Source organism: Oncorhynchus keta, unplaced genomic scaffold (assembly GCF_023373465.1).
Source record: "Oncorhynchus keta strain PuntledgeMale-10-30-2019 unplaced genomic scaffold, Oket_V2 Un_contig_2186_pilon_pilon, whole genome shotgun sequence".
NCBI classification, from domain to species: domain Eukaryota; kingdom Metazoa; phylum Chordata; class Actinopteri; order Salmoniformes; family Salmonidae; genus Oncorhynchus; species Oncorhynchus keta.
This window is the reverse complement of record NW_026282653.1, coordinates 405,994-423,464: the sequence shown is the minus strand read 5'-3', so window position 1 is coordinate 423,464 and position 17,471 is coordinate 405,994. Positions and strand designations below refer to the sequence as shown.

Genomic DNA, 17,471 nt, shown 5'->3' with positions numbered 1-17,471 from the left:
CTGGAGTCTCTGACAATTTTATGGACTTTTCTTTGACACTGCATATTATATAGGTCCTGGATGGCAGGACGCTCGGCACCCAGATGCGGTGCGACTTGAGTTTCGCCATTAGGTTCCCTCAGCAGGGACAGTCTTCCACCTCCCTCCCTCCACTAAGACTAATGCCATGTCCAAAACAACTGGGAACTCGTAAATTTCTGACTTCAGTGCGTTCAAGATAATTGGGAACTATATCAGTCTGGGGAAAATCTTTTTCAAAGGCAATCAAACTCAGAAACTCAGGCATCTTTCTAAAGTTTAGACCTCCGTACCTAAAGTTCACTGACGTCCTTATTTGACCTAGTTTTTTCCGAGTTCCCACTTGTCTTGGTCAGCACCAGGTACCAGTAAAATATGAAATACAATTTTTATTTCAATTTATGCTCAGCTGTGCCTCGCAAGTGCTACACCAACTGATCTATGTTGAACAAAAATATAAACGCAACATGCAACAATTTTTTTTACTGAGTTACAATTCACAGAAGGAAATCAGTCAATTGGCCGACCCACTGGGGAGCCAGGCCCAGCCAATCGGAAATAGTTATTCACTTCAATAGGGCTTTATTCCACCCAGACTATGCCGCAGGTGAAGATGCCAGATGTGGAGGTCCTGAGCTAGTGTGGTTACAAGTAGTTTGCTGTTGTGAGGCCGGTTGGATGTACTGCCAAATTCTCTAAAACAATGTTTGAAGTGGCTTATGGTAGAGAAATTAATATTAAACTCTCTGTCAACAGCTTTGTTGGACATTCCTGCAGTCAGTAGGCCAATTGCACGCTCTCTCAATACTTGAGACATCTATAGCATTGTGTGACAAAACGACACATTTTAGAGTGGCCTTTCATTGTCCACAGCACTAGGTGCACCCGTGTAATGATCATGCTGTTTAATCAGCTTCTTGATGTGCCACACCTGTCAACTAGATGGATTATCTTGGCAAATGAGAAATGCTAACTAGCAGGGATGTAAACAAATTTATGTTCAACATTTGAGAGAAATAATATTTTTGTGCCTATGGAACATTTCTGGGATCTTTTATTTCAGCTCATGAACATGGGACGAGCACTTAACATGTTGCATTTATATTTTTGTTCAGTATATTTAGTTATCAAAATTCGAGTTTTGAAATACAATATGGTCTGAAAAGGACAATATTGTCAGGCCAGGCATATAGCCAATATTCTGTGATAATATACAGTGGTTCGTCTTTTAAAAGTTGCAGCGTACTGCGGCACAGCTTGCATAGTGCTGCACAATTGTATGGCACAGTTATTTAAGTGTGAACCACTGGTACCATTAATGCTAGTTTGATCACAAGAGGGCATCTTTGAGAAGCATTTGATAGCTTTTAATAGTGGCTGTACTAAAGAATTTAAAACCTTTTTTTGGAAGAACGTAGTATATGGGACTGATTTTAAGAAATGTTGCTTAATTAATTTGATTCATTTTATGGTGTTTCTATTCCAAGAAAAACAAAACACCCTCTGGGTTTCCGTAAGGATGGAACGAAAAATATGCCGCTGTACAACGTGACCGTCGGGAGTACAGTACTGGGCTATTTAGCTAAAGTATTCCCATGTTGTGTGGGCACGCGGAGACCAGGGTTCAATTCCCCGATGGGGAGGAAGGAGTAGGCTGTCCTTGTTAATAAGAATTTGTTCTTAGCTGACTTGCCTAGTTAAATAGAGGTTTCACTAAGAGCATAACATTTCTACACCCTAATTGTGTAATTGTAGTCTAACCAATACCCAAACAGAGATTAAGTCAAATTAAAAATCTCATTGATTTATCAAGACCAGTCCCAATGCTTGTCTCAGAGCAGTACGAAATGGTGCTAAAATAGTTGTAGGCTATTGCTTCAATTCCTATTGCTTCTAACTTCAATATACTCTTTAAATAAATAAGACCTACACCGCTTTTAACAGCACATTACTCAACAATAGTGAGTCTTATGTTGCCTACAGTATATCGAAAAATATGATGGAACTCTCCGGCAATAATTGCATATAGAGGATTGGAGGATATTTCTGTAATTCAATGATAGTGATTCGTTATGGATTCACAACTAAATAAACATCAGCATTTTGAAAGAGTATTTTTATCTTTATTTTATTAACGAAAGCATAAAGATGCCAATATTAGTTACATTGTTTTAGTTTGAACGTGCAAACTGGCACTAAGAACAGAACAGCAGGAACGATACCCTGGTCAGTGCCATTATTAGTGCAATGCCACTTAATGTTGCTCTGTGCTACCCAGTGTAGTGGGGTGGGGGTCCACCCCCCTTCCTCCTCCTCCCTTCTCCATGGGCTATGTCTATCTTCTGTGCGCGGGTCTGCGGCCCATCCCGTGCCCCCTGCCCTCGTGCCTTGAACTTGCGCGCTTTCAGTGGATACAGCTGGAGAATTGCAAGGCAATTCCATTGTGCGCCACTCGGGAGCCATGACCAATATATATTGTCCTGCTAATATCAGGGTTAATAATATATCTGTGAGAACATCCAATGGGCTTTTATATAATACTATATTAACAATAACAATAATTCTAATAATCATTGCTTTGTTTAAAAAATAACATTTTAGAGTTGATTTTGTTTTCATAACTTTTAAAACCAATACCAGCATCTGGAGCAACACAGCTTGCACTACTATCCAGTATCTTAGACCATTGCACCACTCAGACGCTGTACAATGTGACTGGTCGGGAGTGGGCTACAGTTCTACTGTAAGAGCAAAATAATCCTAACAAAATTAAATAATAAAAACCTTTGTGTAACAACACTTTTAGTAAGTAATACTGAAGTCAATTATCAGTTTCTATTTAGGTAGGACCCAAAAGCATTGTCACGTTCTGACCATAGTTCTTTTGTGTTTTCCTTGTTTTAGTGTTGATCAGAACGTGAGCTGGGTGGGCATTTTATGTTGTGTGTCTAGTTTGTCCGTTTCTATGTATGGCCTGATTATGGTTCTCAATCAGAGGCAGGTGTTAGTCATTGTCTCTGATTGGGAACCATATTTAGGTAGCTTGTTTTGTGTTGGGGTTTGTGGGTGGTTGTTTCCGGGTCTGTGTTTTTCACCACACAGTACTGTTTCGGTTTTGTCATTTCACATATTCGTTCATTGTTTTTGTATTTCATAGTGTTCAGTGTTTTTGTTATTAAAAACAATATGGACACTCACCACGCCGCAGATTGGTCCTCCGATCCTTCTCGCCTCTCCTCTTCAGACGAAGAGGAGGAAAACCATTACAGAACCACCCACCACAACAGGACCAAGCAGCGTGGTGACAGGCAGTGGCAGCAGGAGCAGCGCAAGGAGGAATGGACATGGGAGGACGAGTTTGACGGAAAAGGACCCTGGGCATAGCCAGGAGAATATCGCCGCCCCAAAGAAGAGCTGGAGGCAGCGAAGGTGGAGAGGCGGTGGTATGAGGAGGCAGCACGGCAGCGCGGAGGGAAGCCCGAGAGTCATCCCCAAAAATGTATTGGGGGGAGGCACACAGGGAGTGTGGCGAAGCCAGGTAGGAGACCTGCGCCAACTTCCTGTGCTTTTCCTGGAGGGCGAGAGAGACCGGGCAGGCACCATGTAATGCTGTGGAGCGCACGCTGTCCCCAGTGCGGGTGCATAGCCCGGTGCGGTACATACCAGCTCCTCATATCGGCCGGGCTAGAGTGGGCATCGAGCCAGGTGCCATGAAGCCGGCTCTACGCATCTGGTCTCCAGTGCGTCTCCTTGGGCCGGCGTAAATGGCACCAGACTTTTCTGAGTCAAGATCACTTTCGCAGTCAAAAAGATAACCAAGATCTACCGCTCAGATAATTTTTTTTAAATGACTTAAAAATAACATTAACCTATTAAAAACTGTTCTGTAGGAATGAGGTTTGTGCATTAGGCCCAATAAAGTGGTTGCTCCACTAAAAGTTGTGTGATTATGCTGCGGGATTTAGAGGTAATTTGTGGTTTAGTACAGTACCCTGCGTCACCACTTCATTGCTCCAGACTAGCGCAAGGGGGAGCTAGAGCTCAGATTATGCTTGTAACGGCTGATTTCCTCCTTTTCGTCTGAAGAGCATGGTGTCCCCGGTTCGCCTGCACAACCCAGTGCGGGCTATTCCACCTCGCCGCACTGGCAGGGCGACCGGGAGCAACCTGCCCAACCAGGTAAGGTTGGGCAGGTTCGGTGACCAAGGATCAAAAGTTAGTCATGTTAATCACTTTACACCTAATCTCGTTCCCAGACACTTCCGCCCAAATGGGTGGAAGGTCTGGCGGACCAACGCAACAACTTGGCCTTCTAGGTTACTCCCATAAAATGACATCGTCACTCCAACTAATGTCATCTCCCGTCTGGATTACTGCAACTCGCTGTTGGCTGGGCTCCCTGCCTGTGCCATTAAACCCTACAACTCATCCAGAACGCCGCAGCCCGTCTGGTGTTCAACCTTCCCAAGTTCTCTCACGTCACCCCGCTCCTCCGCTCTCTCCACTGGCTTCCAGTTGAAGCTCGCATCCGCTACAAGACCATGGTGCTTGCCTACGGAGCTGTGAGGGGAACGGCACCTCAGTACCTCCAGGCTCTGATCAGGCCCTACACCCAAACAAGGGCACTGCGTTCATCCACCTCTGGCCTGCTCGCCTCCCTACCACTGAGGAAGTACAGTTCCCGCTCAGCCCAGTCAAAACTGTTCGCTGCTCTGGCCCCCCAATGGTGGAACAAACTCCCTCACGACGCCAGGACAGCGGAGTCAATCACCACCTTCCGGAGACACCTGAAACGCCACCTCTTTAAGGAATACCTAGGATAGGATAAAGTAATCCTTCTCACCCCCCTTAAAATATTTAGATGCACTATTGTAAAGTGGCTGTTCCACTGGATGTCATAAGGTGAATGCACCAATTTGTAAGTCGCTCTGGATAAGAGCGTCTGCTAAATGACTTAAATGTAAATGTAAATGTAGACCTTAAGCGAAATGCTTACCTACAAGCCCTTAACCAACAATGCAGTTTTAAGGACAATAAGTATTAAACCTCTTACAATCACCCATCCCAGATCCGGTATATTTGTCATCAGCAACACTGAATAGCATAGCGCAACAGTCAAATAATATTACTCGAAAATATTCATATTCATGAAATCACAAGTGAAATATAGCGAAGCACAGCCTAGCCTTTTGTTAATCACCCTGTCGTCACAGATTTTGAAATGATGCTTTACAGCAAAATCAATACAAGCGTTTGTGTAAGTTTATCGATAGCGTAACAAAACAATAAGTACACCTAGCATCAGGTAACTTGGTAACGAAAATCAGAAAAGCATTCAAATGAATCGTTTACCTTTGATGATCTTCGGATGTTTTCACTCACGAGACTCCCAGTTAGACAACAAATGTTCCTTTTTTTCCATAAAGATATTTTTTATATCCAAATAACTCTGTTAGTTTGGTGCGTTATGACCAGGAATCCACCGGAAAGAGCGGTCACGACAACGCAGACAAAAATTCCAAATTATATCCATAATGTACACGGAAACATGTCAAACGTTTTTTTATAATCAATCCTCAAGGTGTTTTTCAAATATCTATTCGATAATATATCAACCGGGTCAGTTGGCTTTTCACTCGGACCGGGAGTAACAATGGCCGCCTCTCTTTTGCGCACAAATCACTCTGAGAGCCCCCACCTGTCCACTTACGCAATGTGGTCGTTCACGCTCATTCTTCAAAATAAAAGCCTGAAACTATGTCTTAGGGCTGTTGACACCTTAGGGAAGCCATAGAAAAAGGAATCTGGTTGATATCCCTTTCAATGGGCAATAGGGATGCATAGAAACACAGGGGTTTCAAAATAAGAGTCACTTCCTGATTGGATTTTTCTCAGGCTTTCGCCTGCAATATCAGTTCTGTTATACTCACAGACAATATTTTTTACAGTTTTGAAAATTTTAGTGTTTTCTATCCTAAGCTATAGATTATATGCATATTCTAGCATCTGATCCTGAGAAATAGGCTGTTTACTTTGGGAAGGTTATTTTTCCAAACATAAAAATAGGGCCCCCTAGCTTAAAAAGAATGGATATAAATAGCAAATAGTTAAAGAGCAGCAGTAAAATAACAGTAGCGAGGCAAAATACAGAGGGTACCGGCACAGAGTCAATGTGCGTGGGCACGGGTTAGTCAAAATAATTGAGGTAATATGTACAGTCGTGGGCAAAAGTTTTGAGAATGACACAAATATTAATTTCCACAAAGTTTGCTGCTTCAGTGTCTTTAGATATTTTTGTCAGATGTTACTATGGAATACTGAAGTATACAAGCATTTCATAAATGTCAAAGGCTTTTATTGACAATTACATGAAGTTCACGCAAAGAGGCAATATTTGCAGTGTTGACCCTTCGTTTTCAATTCCTCTGCAATCCGCCCTGGCACGCTGTCAATTAACTTCTGGGCCACATCCTGACTGATGGCAGCAAATTCTTGCATAATCAATGCTTGGAGTTTGTCAGAATTTGTGGGGTTTTGTTTGTCCACCCGCCTCTTGAGGATTGACCACAAGTTATCAATAGGATTAAGGTCTGGGGAGTTTCCTGGCCATGGACCCAAAATATCGATGTTTTGTTCCCCAAGCCATTGCTGGAAAAGGCATTGTTCATCAACAAAATGTTCCTGGGTGGTTGGGAGAAGTTGCTCTTGGAGGATGTTTTGGTACCATTCTTTATTCATGGATGTGTTCTTAGGCAAAATTGTGAGTGAGCCCACTCCCTTGGCTGAGAAGCAACATGAATGGTCTCAGGATGCTTTACTGTTGGCATGACACAGGACTGATGGTAGCGCTCACCTTGTCTTCTCCAGACAAGCTTTTTTTCTGGATGCTCCAAACAATCGGAAAGGGGATTCATCAGAGAAAATGACTTTACCCCAGTCCTCAGCAGTCCAATTCCTGTACCTTTTGCAGAATATCAGTTCCTGATGTTTTTCCTGGAGAGAAGTATCTTCTTTCCTGCCCTTCTTGACACCAGGCCATCCTCCAAAAGTCTTCGCATCACTGTGCATGCAGATGAACTCACACCTGCCTGCTGCCATTCCTGAGAAAGCTCTGTACTGGTGGTGCCCCGATCCCGCAGTGGAATCAGCTTTAGGAGACGGTCCTGGCGCTTGCTGGACTTTCTTGGGCGCCCTCAAGCCTTCTTCACAACAATTTAACTGCTCTCCTTGAAGTTCTTGATGATCCGATAAATGGTTGATTTAGGTGCAATCTTACTGGCAGCAATATCCTTGCCTATGAAGCCCTTTTTGTGCAAAGCAATGATGATGGCACGTGTTCCCTTGCAGGTAACCATGGTTGACAGAGGAATACCAATGATTCCAATTCCAATTCCACCCTCCTTTTGAAGCTTCCAGTCTGTTATTCGAATTCAATCAGCATGACAGAGTGCTGACACTCACACCTGTGTTAAACGACTACCGCCCCGTAGCACTCACTTCCGTCATCATGAAGTGCTTTGAGAGACTAGTCAAGGACCATATCACCTCCACCTTACCTGAGACCCTAGACCCACTCCAATTTGTCTACCGCCCAAATAGGTCCACAGACGATGCAATCTCAACCACACTGCACACTGCCCTAACCCATCTGGACAAGAGGAATACCTATGTGAGAATGCTGTTCATCGACTACAGCTCGGCATTTAACACCATAGTGCCCTCCAAGCTCGTCATCAAGCTCGAGACCCTGGGTCTCGACCCCGCCCTGTGCAACTTCCTGGACTTCCTGACGGGCCGCCCCCAGGTGGTGAGGGTAGGCAACAACATTTCCACCCCGCTGATCCTCAACACTGGGGCCCCACAAGGGTGCGTTCTGAGCCCTCTCCTGTACTCCCTGTTCACCCACGACTGCGTGGCCTCGCACGCCTCCAACTCAATCATCAAGTTTGCGGACGACACAACAGTGGTAGGCTTGATTACCAACAACGACGAGACGGCCTACAGGGAGGAGGTGAGGGCCCTCGGAGTGTGGTGTCAGGAAAATAACCTCACACTCAACGTCAACAAAACTAAGAAGATGATTGTGGACTTCAGAAAACAGTAGAGGGAACACCCCCTATCCACATTAATGGGACAGTAGTGGAGAGGGTAGTAAGTTTTAAGTTCCTCGGCGTACACATCACAGACAAACTGAATTGGTCCACCCACACAGACAGCATTGTGGAGAAGGCGCAGCAGCGCCTCTTCAAACTCAGGAGGCTGAAGAAATTTGGCTTGTCACCAAAAGCACTCACAAACTTCTACTGATGCACAATCGAGAGCATCCTGTCGGGCTGTATCACCGCATGGTACGGCAACTGCTCCGCCCACAACCGTAAGGCTCTCCAGAGGGTAGTGAGGTCTGCACAACGCATCACAGGGGGCAAACTACCTGCCCTCCAAGACACCTACACCACCCGATGTCACAGGAAGGCCATAAAGATCATCAAGGACAACAACCACCCGAGCCACTGCCTGTTCACCCCGCTATCATCCAGAAGGCGAGGTCAGTACAGGTGCATCAAAGCTGGGACCGAGAGACTGAAAAACAGCTTCTATCTCAAGGCCATCAGACTGTTAAACAGCCACCACTAACATTGAGTGGCTGCTGCCAACACACTGACTCTACTCCAGCCACTTTAATAATGGGAATTGATGGGAAATGATGTAAAATATATCACTAGCCATTTTAAACAATGCTACCTAATATAATGTTTACATACCCTACATTATTCATCTCATATGTATATGTATATACTGTACTCTATATCATCTACTGCATCTTTATGTAATACATGTATCACTAGCCACTTTAACTATGCCACTTTGTTTACATACTCATCTCATATGTATATACTGCACTCAATACCATCTACTGTATCTTGCCTATGCCGCTCTGTACCATCACTCACTCATATATCTGTATGTACATATTCTTATCCCCTTACACTTGTGTCTATAAGGTAGTACTGGACAACACCCTGTCGTTCTCAACTAACATCAAGGCGGTGGCCCGTTCCTGTAGGTTCATGCTCTACAACATCCGCAGAGTACGACCCTGCCTCACACAGGAAGCGGCGCAGGTCCTAATCCAGGCACTTGTCATCTCCCGTCTGGATTACTGCAACTCGCTGTTGGCTGGGCTACCTGCCTGTGCCATTAAACCCCTACAACTCATCCAGAATGCCGCAGCCCGTCTGGTGTTCAACCTTCCCAAGTTCTCTCACGTCACCCCGCTCCTCCGCTCTCTCCACTGGCTTCCAGTTGAAGCTCGCATCCGCTACAAGACCATGGTGCTTGCCTACGGAGCTGTGAGGGGAACGGCACCTCAGTACCTCCAGGCTCTGATCAGGCCCTACACCCAAACAAGGGCACTGCGTTCATCCACCTCTGGCCTGCTCGCCTCCCTACCACTGAGGAAGTACAGTTCCCGCTCAGCCCAGTCAAAACTGTTCGCTGCTCCTGCTCCCCAATGGTGGAACACACTCCCTCACGACGCCAGGACAGCGGAGTCAATCACCACCTTCCGGAGACACCTGAAACCCCACCTCTTTAAGGAATACCTAGGATAGGATAAAGTAATCCTTCTCACCCCCCTTAAAAGATTTAGATGCACTGTTGTAGAGTGGCTGTTCCACTGGATGTCATAAGGTGAATGCACCAATTTGTAAGTCGCTCTGGATAAGAGCGTCTGCTAAATGACTTAAATGTAAATGTAAATGTAGTAGTTTTGGAATTGTTAGCTAGATTACTTGTCGGTTATTACTGCATTGTCGGAACTAGAAGCACAAGCATTTCGTTACACATAGTTAGCAGATGTTAATGTGAGTGTATGTGACAAATAAAATTTGATTTGGTTTGAGAGAATCACTGACATGGTGTCAGCTGGTCCTTTTGTGGCAGGGCTGAAATACAGTGGAATTTTTTTTTAATGATTCAGTTCAAAGAGGGACTTTGCAATTAATTGCATTTCATCTGATCACTCTCCATAACATTCTGGAGTTTATGCTAATTGCCATCAAACAAACTGAGGCAGCAGACTTTGTGAAAATAAATATTTGTGTCATTCTCAAAACGTTTTGCCACGATTGTACATGTAGGTAGAGTTAAAGTGACTATGCACAGATAATAACCAGAGTAGCAGCAGCGTAAAAGAGGGAATCGGGGGGGGGACAATGCAAATAGTCTGGGTAGCCATTTGATTAACTGTTCAGGAGTCTATGGCTTGGGGGTAGGATAGTTTTGGACCTAGACTTGGCGCTCCGGTACCGCTTGCCATGCGGTAGCAGAGAGAACAGTGTAGTGGCTGGAATTTTGGGAATTTTTTAGGGCCTTCCTCTGACACCGCCTGTTATAGAGGTCCTGGATGGCAGGGAGCTTGGCCCCAGTGATATTCTGTGCAGTACGCACTACCCTCTGTAGTGCCTTGCGGTCGGAGGCCAAGCAGTTTCTGTACCAGGCAGTGATGCAACCAGTTAGGATGCTCTCGATGGTGCAGCTGGAGAACCTTTTGAGGATCTGAGGACCCATGCCATATATTTTCGGTCTCTTGAGGGGGAATAGGTTTTGTCATGCCCTCTTCACGACTGTCTTGGATTGTTTGGACCATGGTAGTTTGTTGGTGATGTGGACACCAAAGATCTTGAAGCTCTCAACCTGCTCCACTACAGCTCCGTCGATGAGAATGGGGCGGGCTTGGTCCTCCTTTCCCTGTAGTCCTACATTCATATCCTTTGTCTTGATTACGTTGAGGAAGTTTGTTGTCCTGGCACCACACGGCCAGGTCTCTGACCTCCTCCCTATCATCGTTGTCGGCTGTACTTAGTATAAGTCAGACACCTTTGTTCATTCATAACCTATACATAAACACCTTTTATCATATGATGCTGTACTTACTATAAAGTCAGACACCTTTAGTCATTCTTAACACATACATAAAGGCTTAATGATGTGAACACAAATGTATTAACACTTAATTAAGGAATGATCACTAACAGCTAAAACAAATAAACATTAAAGACATGTTTAAACCATACATTTCCTTTTGTTTTAACATTTTTAAAAAATACACATACAAATTCAGTTGAAAAAAGTATAGTAATGCAATTACATTGTACAGTAGCTTGTCCCTGAGCTGGCGGATCAATGATAGATCAACATAGAAAGTTAGCAGATCTGTTAGGAAATACCTTTGTCATACAATCTGGATAAGGGCATTCCTGTGCTGCGTCAGAAATACTCTAAATGGGGAATTGGGAAACTCCGTTTGATTTGTATTATTACATTCCTCTTTCATTTACAAATATCATGACGTGACTATGAGATGTGACTGTATTTAGAGGGATTTCTATTTAGCTGAGCCTGCTTGCTAGGTAAATTAGTTTATTTCTGGGAAGTCACAAATTATTTCAAATAACGATTGAGGTAGCTATGTAATCTAACTCAACTATTTCAAATTAATATAAATTACAATAAATAAAGGAGTCCAGGTGAGTCCAATGAGCGCTGATGCGCATAATGATGGCGACAGGTGTGCTTAATGAAAGGCAGCCTGGCGCCCTCGAGCACCAAGGAGGGAGAGCGGGAGTAGGCATGACAGTATACCCCCTCCCCTAGGGGCGCCTGGGCGGACTTGATGGGCCGGCCAAGGCATAGGCGCTGGACAAGCCGACTGGGGCGTAGAAGCCCGACCAGCTGGCTGGGATGTGGGAGCCTGGCGAGCTGACTGAGGCATGGGAGCCTGACGATCCCGTTGAGGCGTGGGAGCTCGACAGGCCGGCTGAGGCGCCGGCTGAGGGATGACATGGGATGGGAGCCCGCTGATGCGTAGTAGCCTGACGAGCCGGCTAAGACATGACGTGGGATGGGAGCCTGCCGACCCAACCGGGGAAAGGAAAGTTCTCGAGCCAGCTAAGGCGTGAAAGCCCGACGAGCCAGTTAAAGCACCATTTGCGGCGGCAGCACCCGGACCTGACGTCACCAACAAAACAAAAACCTCCCTGATGCTTCGTATAGTGGTGTCAGCATTCTGTAAGGATCGACGCTGGAGACGAGAAGCAGGTTCAGGGAGTGAACATTTAATAACCAGAATAATCCAAACGTGAGAGTCCAATGATTGCTGATGCGCGTAATGATGGTGACAGCTGTGCGTAATGAAAGGCAGCCTGGCGCGCCTTGAGCTCCAGAGAGGTAGAGCGGGAGCAGGTGTGACAGATTGTGAATAGTGTGACTGACTTAGTTTCTCTAGCCATGCAGAGTCATCGTTTTGCACCATTCCTTCAATAGTGGTCCTTGCCATTCACACAATAAATTCCCATCTGGGGTGTTTGGACAACACTTTGTTTTTCTAAATGTCTCTATCGCCAGATTCTGTATTGAACATCATCAAACTAATCAGATCCACATGCTACTGATGTTTGTTACGGGAGGCAATTTTTTGTGTTATGCTGAGGGCGGGGAGCCTGAGTCATCCGTAAACATACACAGATCAATGGCTAGCGTTTTTTAATTAGATCCCTCACATGAAATGTGGCAACAGAATGAAATGTAGTCCATGGCAACGTAAGTAAACAGACAACATTATGGGCTCACTGGGGGTAAACAATGTTTTCTGCTTGTAGTCAGTAGGTCAGCTTGCTTTTGCAGGGAAGGGGACATTGTACTTGCTACAGCACTGTAGAGTCTACCACCAACATTGTTAATGTTAAACTCAACACTTACTCTTAAATAATCAATCCCAGATTTTGATTCATGTAAACTTTTGTCAATGTGTTTTTACAGATTTAATCAACTTTCTTTCTACACTGAACAAAAATATAAATGCAACATGTAATGTGTTGGTCCCATTTTTCATTAGCTGAAATACAAAATCCCAGAAATTTCTATGGCCAAAAAGCGTATTTCTCCCAAATGTTGTGAACAAATTTGTTTATATCTGTGTAAGTGAGCATTTCTCCTTTGCCAAGATAATCCATTCACCTGATAGGTGTGGCATATCATTAAACAGCATGATCATCACAAAGGTGCACCTTATGCTGGGGACACCTTTCTTGCTGACAAAGACTAAGAAACTTAATGTGGTGCTTTCAATTTAAGATTATGCTAAAGGTAAACTATGCACCTTGTATGTATCAGAAAATGCCATGATGTATATTGTACCTATACCCCAATAGAGTTAAAGATGTTAATCAAATTGAAGCTGAGTCCTAATATGGTACATTATCCACACTGAATCCACACTGAAGCACAGAGCTTACTCCAAGGTCTCTTTCAACAGATAGCGAGTCTTCTCTTCACAAAAGCCCCAGCTCTCATAGCACATACCTTATTCATATCTGAAAGATGGGCTTGGAAACCGTCTGTTGGTGATGTACTGTATTACACAGATTAAACTGTAGCACTGAGGTGAACCTTTGGAAACTGAATAGCCATCCATTTTTTCTAAATACCCTATTATGACAGATCAAGAAAAGGTGATTTAATGCCGCTGAATATAAATGTTATAACTCTAATGACAAGTATCTACTCTTGCCAAGTTACTCATGAAGTCGTATCACATTGAAATACACCCCTGTCCTCAAAGACACATTATAGGTTCAGTGTGTCTGTTTCTATGACACACGCGTGTGAAAACTCTACTCCTTCATTTAGCCAACACTCAGATCCTATTTCTTTATTAATAGCAGTCGATCAGCTGGCCAAACACATTAACTTTGTCTCGACAACTTAATGGCTCAGATTCAGAGGGAAGTTTTGTTTGTACTGCCAAAATAAAATATCTTCACTATTTTTAAAATTCCAATGATTTGTCTTCGAGATCCCTGTACATGTTATGGAATACCTCTTTAGTTGTTTAGTTTAGTTTATTGGTTGCTTATGTGGAACAAAGTTTTAATGTTTCACATTCAGCTGTGGCGACCATTTCAAATGAGTTGGACCTGCACATGATTTGGACCACAAAGACTTCCATGTTAACACCTCCGGGGTTTGTCCTCTGAGACCAGCCAAACACTGCAAGGCACACCCAGTCACTCTTCTTGTGGAGGGAACTGAAGGAAAAACCCTGAGTGGAAGTGACTGTGTCAGTGCTGGGTCACACAGGGAAGGGTTGCACCGCACAACCTCAAATGAACAAGCACCACTCCATTGTTTGGAGGAAATCTCACATTTCCAGGTTGCTTTTCCAGGCCCTAGCTCCTGGCTGTGGCGTGAGTGAGCTAACACCGCAGATCCAGTGTTCGGTCAGAGGGAATTCCTCTGTAAGCTTGTGCGCTTGGCTTCCGCTGCCAGGCTCCAGGGGTCTACCCCGCACCCATTTCCTATATGGCTGATATCTGGTGGAGCAGTGAGACATCCTGGGCCTGTTGCTAGATCTGAGTCATGGAGGACCCGCTGCCGAGGCAGTTAGAGGCTTAGTACCAAATATTACCCTATTCCCAATATAGTGTAATACTTTTGACCAGGGCCCCCAAAAATAAATCAAGACATTTTAGAGCTCCTCAATTAGGCGTCTGTCTAAATTTAAAAAGTGCCTTGTACCATTGACCCATTACCCTATCATCGTCATAGGAAAATAATGTATTGTATTTATTCAGATACTGAAGCTATAACTATAACAGAGATGAAGGAATGTGGTCTTATAAGTAATAAAGGGGCATGGCTTATTCTAATACAAAGGAGACCCTTTCTTACTACAAACTCTTGGTTTTTCAGATGTTACCAGATTGTGAAATATTGCCAGACACTATAGAGCTGATGAGGCTTGCCAAAAAACAGCACTGTAAGGGTGAGTGGTTCATGGTGGACTCCTCAATCCAGATGGCTGCCTTTGCTATCTTCTTCTTGATCAGAAGGCCCACACTGGCACATTATTGTTTATTTATCTCCAGTTGGTCCCTTTGGTGTTTGGTCACTTCCTCCCATCAGCCAAAGAACACAGCTGATTAAAGGGGACAGGGCTCTTCAAGTGTGGGAACACTGAAAGAGTGGCAGTAGGCAGGAAAAGGGGAGAGAAGTGCATTTAGATATTTTGTAGAGGGCAAGAAGCTGTATCCCCTCCAAACCAAACAGTCTGAGACTGCTGTTCATCTGTGTTAACATGGCTCCATTTATTTTGCGCTGTTTGAACAAATGACTATTTTTCACACTGAAACGCATTGAACATATTATGACGTATTACCTGCTAAAACACCTATAGCTCTCAAATACTATGAACTCTACCGGAGATGCTTTGATGTAGATTGTGAGATATTGACATCTTCCTTCTCCTTTCTTCACAGTTAATGAGATCATCAGGAACGATCTCTCAAGCATCTCCGTCCACAGTCTTGCATAACACCACTTTCATTATGGACACAGAAGGACTGAGGGGGAAGAAAGAGGAAAATACCATACCAATAATTTTTATAACATCTGCATGCAGTCTGCCCAAAAAACAACTATGTGGAACATACAAGAGATTCAGCATCCTGAAGATCAGAATCCAATGTGTGCCTTTCAGAAGGTTCCATTTCAGAGGATTTTCCAATGTACAGAAATGGAAAATTAAATTAAATGGCTGACCTCTTCGAAAAAAATGTATGTAGCACCACCCCTTCCAGGCTCAATCCCAAGAAGTATGCTTTTCAGTTGATCAAGGAGTGTTTTTTAACTTCTGTCTGCAGATATTGTAAATTATTGAATGCCTAAGTGTTTGTTTTGTGTACAGATCTTCAGATTGCATTCTTGGCTTTACAATGAGATAATTTCAAACAAAAGAAGTGCCTTTGACTGGAAATAAATAAGAGTATAGGGAAACTAACCAAATTCGAGGTCACGTTTTTTCATTCATGGTGAGAATTAAACACTTGTTCACACTCACCACTGATAGCTTTACATGCATGTTACATTTGACTTTTGATCTGTTTTGTACCGCTTTGTAATTTTGTGACTTGAGTCATCTCTTCAAGTGGCCTAAGGACTGAGAAATCGCATCTACATTGAGTCCTTGAGTATAGTGAATTAAAAGAACATTCCTTGAAAAAACAGAGACCTCAATCTGTGCAGGTGTATATATATATTTTTTTAACTATGAAAGATAGATATTCAACCAAGCTAGTGCCTTTTGGAAAGCCACAATTTCATCTAAAGTACCAGTGCTGCCTCTGTCCTGTTAGAACAATGGAATGTTTGCATTTCATATTCTTGATTAGCTAATGGTCAGTTTGTGATCGTAACACTGTTGCTTACAGGCTAATGCTTGATTTGCAGATGCTTCATATGGTTGCCATATTCTAATTAAAATGTATTGCCTTTACATAGTTGTTACATAGTTGTGTAGTTCTTATCTGCAAGATACTAAGGGAAAGAATTATGCTTGAAAAATAAGTGAATGGGAAAGAGCAACTGCAGCAGGTTTTCTCCACCCTGAAACTCGGTTTTGTTAGGTTTGTTTTGCTTGTACAGACAGTGGGGGGAGCTGATAATACGTACATTAGCAATAATTATTTCATTGATATGAACGGAAGGAATCATCACACTTTGGTTAAATTGTCAATTAAATTGTCAATAAAATAATACCTGCAATATGCAGGTATAGCAGGTATAGCGTTTATCTCTCAAAGAATTTATGCATTTAAGATTGTAATAGGAAAAGCTTTGTCTCTTCTGCACAACTATTTAATCCAAAGAATAGGTAACAATTGTGAAAAACAATATATTCTCATGTTGGAGATCAAAAACCTCCAAGATGAATGTATGTATTTATTCTTATAGAATGTACTCTTTATTCAAGTGTTTCATGTTGCTCCTCATATTACCAAATGGTTAACTGTATAATACACTACAATACCAATATTCTGTTGTAGAATGCACTATAGCTAGACTGGATACATTACACTTTTTTTTTTTTGCTTTATACTTCCAGCTTTGATTGTATCTTTAGCTAGCACAAGTTCCCTTATTAGAACTGCATATGTTTATGTGTATTTATTTTAAGTCTTAATCCACAAACTTAAAAGCCATAGAGCCATGTTTACTGAAAAATGTATTATATTATTCAGATATGTAGATGAATTGTTCAAAGCTTTTTTTTGTGGGCTCCTATTCTGCTTCATGTACTGTCAATAAATAGTATTTTTTTTTAATTATACGACTATAGACTCAATTATTTGCATCAAATAATGTGCATTCGTGTAGTTTAGCTTTTACAAAGTTATATTTAGTTAATTCATTATGCACACTATTTAGTATACAGTACCAGTCAAAAGTTTGGACACACCTACTCATTCAAGGGTTGTTCTTTATTTGTACTTTTTTCTACATTGTAGAATAATAATGAAGACATCAAACCTATGCAATAACACATATGGAATCATGTAGTAACCAAAAAAGTGTTAAATATTGGCAGCTTCATTAAATTGTACCTGCAAAACACA

General features: G+C 42.9%; 1 protein-coding gene across 4 annotated transcripts in view; it reads left to right on the top strand.

Moving 5' to 3' along the window:
• Positions 1–17,150, top strand: part of LOC118375190 (nuclear factor of activated T-cells, cytoplasmic 1-like) — a 65,937-nt gene extending 48,787 nt beyond the window's left edge. For all 4 annotated transcript variants that reach the window (XM_052505007.1, XM_035761691.2, XM_052505006.1 and 1 more), the window contains one exon: positions 15,336–17,150. Coding sequence is in view for 1 of the 4 variants with exons in the window: in XM_035761691.2 (XP_035617584.1) it covers positions 15,336–15,391 (56 nt within the window). In the remaining 3 variants the exon portion in view is untranslated. The remainder of the gene's footprint in view (positions 1–15,335) is intronic.
• Positions 17,151–17,471: the final 321 nt, after the last annotated feature.